This window comes from Myotis brandtii, unplaced genomic scaffold (assembly GCF_000412655.1).
Source record: "Myotis brandtii unplaced genomic scaffold, ASM41265v1 scaffold521, whole genome shotgun sequence".
Taxonomy (NCBI): domain Eukaryota; kingdom Metazoa; phylum Chordata; class Mammalia; order Chiroptera; family Vespertilionidae; genus Myotis; species Myotis brandtii.
In genome coordinates this window covers 2,580,746-2,582,438 of record NW_005369870.1, presented here as the reverse complement: position 1 = coordinate 2,582,438, position 1,693 = coordinate 2,580,746, and the positions used below count along the sequence as shown (strand labels likewise).

Here is a 1,693-nt window from a genome sequence, read left to right as displayed (position 1 = left end):
ATCAATGTTTCTCTCTCATCGATGTTTCTAACTCTCTATCTCTCTCCCTTCCTCTCTGTAAAAAATCAATAAAATATATTTTTTAAAAAATGATAATTTCATATGCAAAAAACACACACACAACAAAAAATAAAAAAAAAATTGGGACTGCCGTGAAGGTGGGAAAAATAGAGGTCGGAGATGTGAGTAGGATAACAAGGCATATTTTTCATTTTGAATATCTGCAGCTCTTTTTGATGTGCAGAATTTTAAAAGATAGGAAATGTATTCCAGCTGATAAGAGTCATTCCCTGTGGCTAGAGGAGAGGAAAGGTGGAAAGAGAACAGCAGGGAGTTTAATGTAGACAGGCATCACCTCTAATACTGGTATTACTGTGCCCCGAATAGACAATAATCACGTATCGCATGGATAGAAGAGGTTACAATTAAGTTGTTGTCAAAGAACATTAAAGGGAGTAAATCAGGAACCTGAATAGAATGTATTGGTGTGCCACAATACGTCGGATGGCCTGGTTTCCCTTCGTCAAGGGATTTAAAATGCTACACGGGGCTTCTCTCTCGCTATGCTGGCGCTTTTCTATGCGAAGGGCAAGCCTGAACCTTCCAAACAGGTTGGAACCCGGGCTGTCGAAGGCGACAAGGATGTTATTTCTCCGGTACTCAAGTCACCTAAGACATTCATACTGAAGTGTTGCGGCCAAAAGGTAAACTGAGTGGGGGTGGGGGGGGGGGGGGAAAGGATTAAGGAAAAGACAGACAAGAAAAGCTGGGTCTCGGTGGGACGCTGCTCCCTGATGAGGAGACAGCGCCAGCGCCCACAAGCCATGTCTTTATTTTATAGCAGATTCCAAGAGGCAAAGTAGGGGCATGATCACGTTGTTTACAGCATTCTCGTGAGTTTCAACCTCACTCAACTATATGCACCTGAACTCTACCACAAGGCACTTGGGGCCACCTGTTTGGACCATAGGTTCAAGCTTACTACCACAGCCGTTGGCTATGATTGTGCTGGGTGGGCCCTGCCCTCCAGCTGGGACTTGCACGTGGCAATGAGAGGACCCTGTCCTTTCATTAGTCCGAGGCTTGGACCTGGCCAAAACAACGTAACAGGATTTTAAAAAGATTCCCAGGTGATTCTACTGTGCAGCCGAGGTTGAGAACCACTGCTCTAGGCTGACCTTCAAGGCACAGGTGGTGATGCTCCAGGAGAGCGGCCAGGTGGTGGCTCGCCACACCACCGAGTCATTAGACCTGAGACCCAGAGAAGTTAGCTTCCGCTGCCTCCCAGACGCCCAGCACGATTTGCCCGTAAAGCTAAGGAATCGCTGGGTACGTCATCAAACCCGACACCACATCAAACTACACCCCAGACCCAGATCCTCGTCTAACTTCGCGATTGGCCCTTTTGGCCTCCACTCAGAGGCCGGTGACTCTCCTGGCGCATGCGCGTCACCTGCTTCCGGCCGGGTGCTCGGTGCGCAGGCGTTTCTGGCCCGGGTGCAATTCCTACCCCGCTTTCCTCGGCTAGGTTCCTCCGTGTGCTATGGCTCCCGACCCAGGCCCCCTGCCCGAAGGGCCTATCTTAGAGCTCCTACCCGTAGACACTCGGGACCGGGGTACCCAGCGTTGCCGCCTGGGCCCGGCAGCCTTCCGTGCCCTGGGCGCGCACTTGGGCTCGGCGGTGAAGATCTCG

At 50.7% G+C, this 1,693-nt stretch overlaps 1 protein-coding gene across 1 annotated transcript in view; it reads left to right on the top strand.

The window, feature by feature from the left end:
• Positions 1-1,197: 1,197 nt before the first annotated feature.
• SPATA5L1 (spermatogenesis associated 5-like 1) overlaps positions 1,198-1,693 on the top strand; it is a 16,186-nt gene continuing 15,690 nt past the window's right edge. The window contains exon 1 of the mRNA XM_005877571.2: positions 1,198-1,329. Coding sequence (XP_005877633.1) covers positions 1,198-1,329 — 132 coding nt within the window. The remainder of the gene's footprint in view (positions 1,330-1,693) is intronic.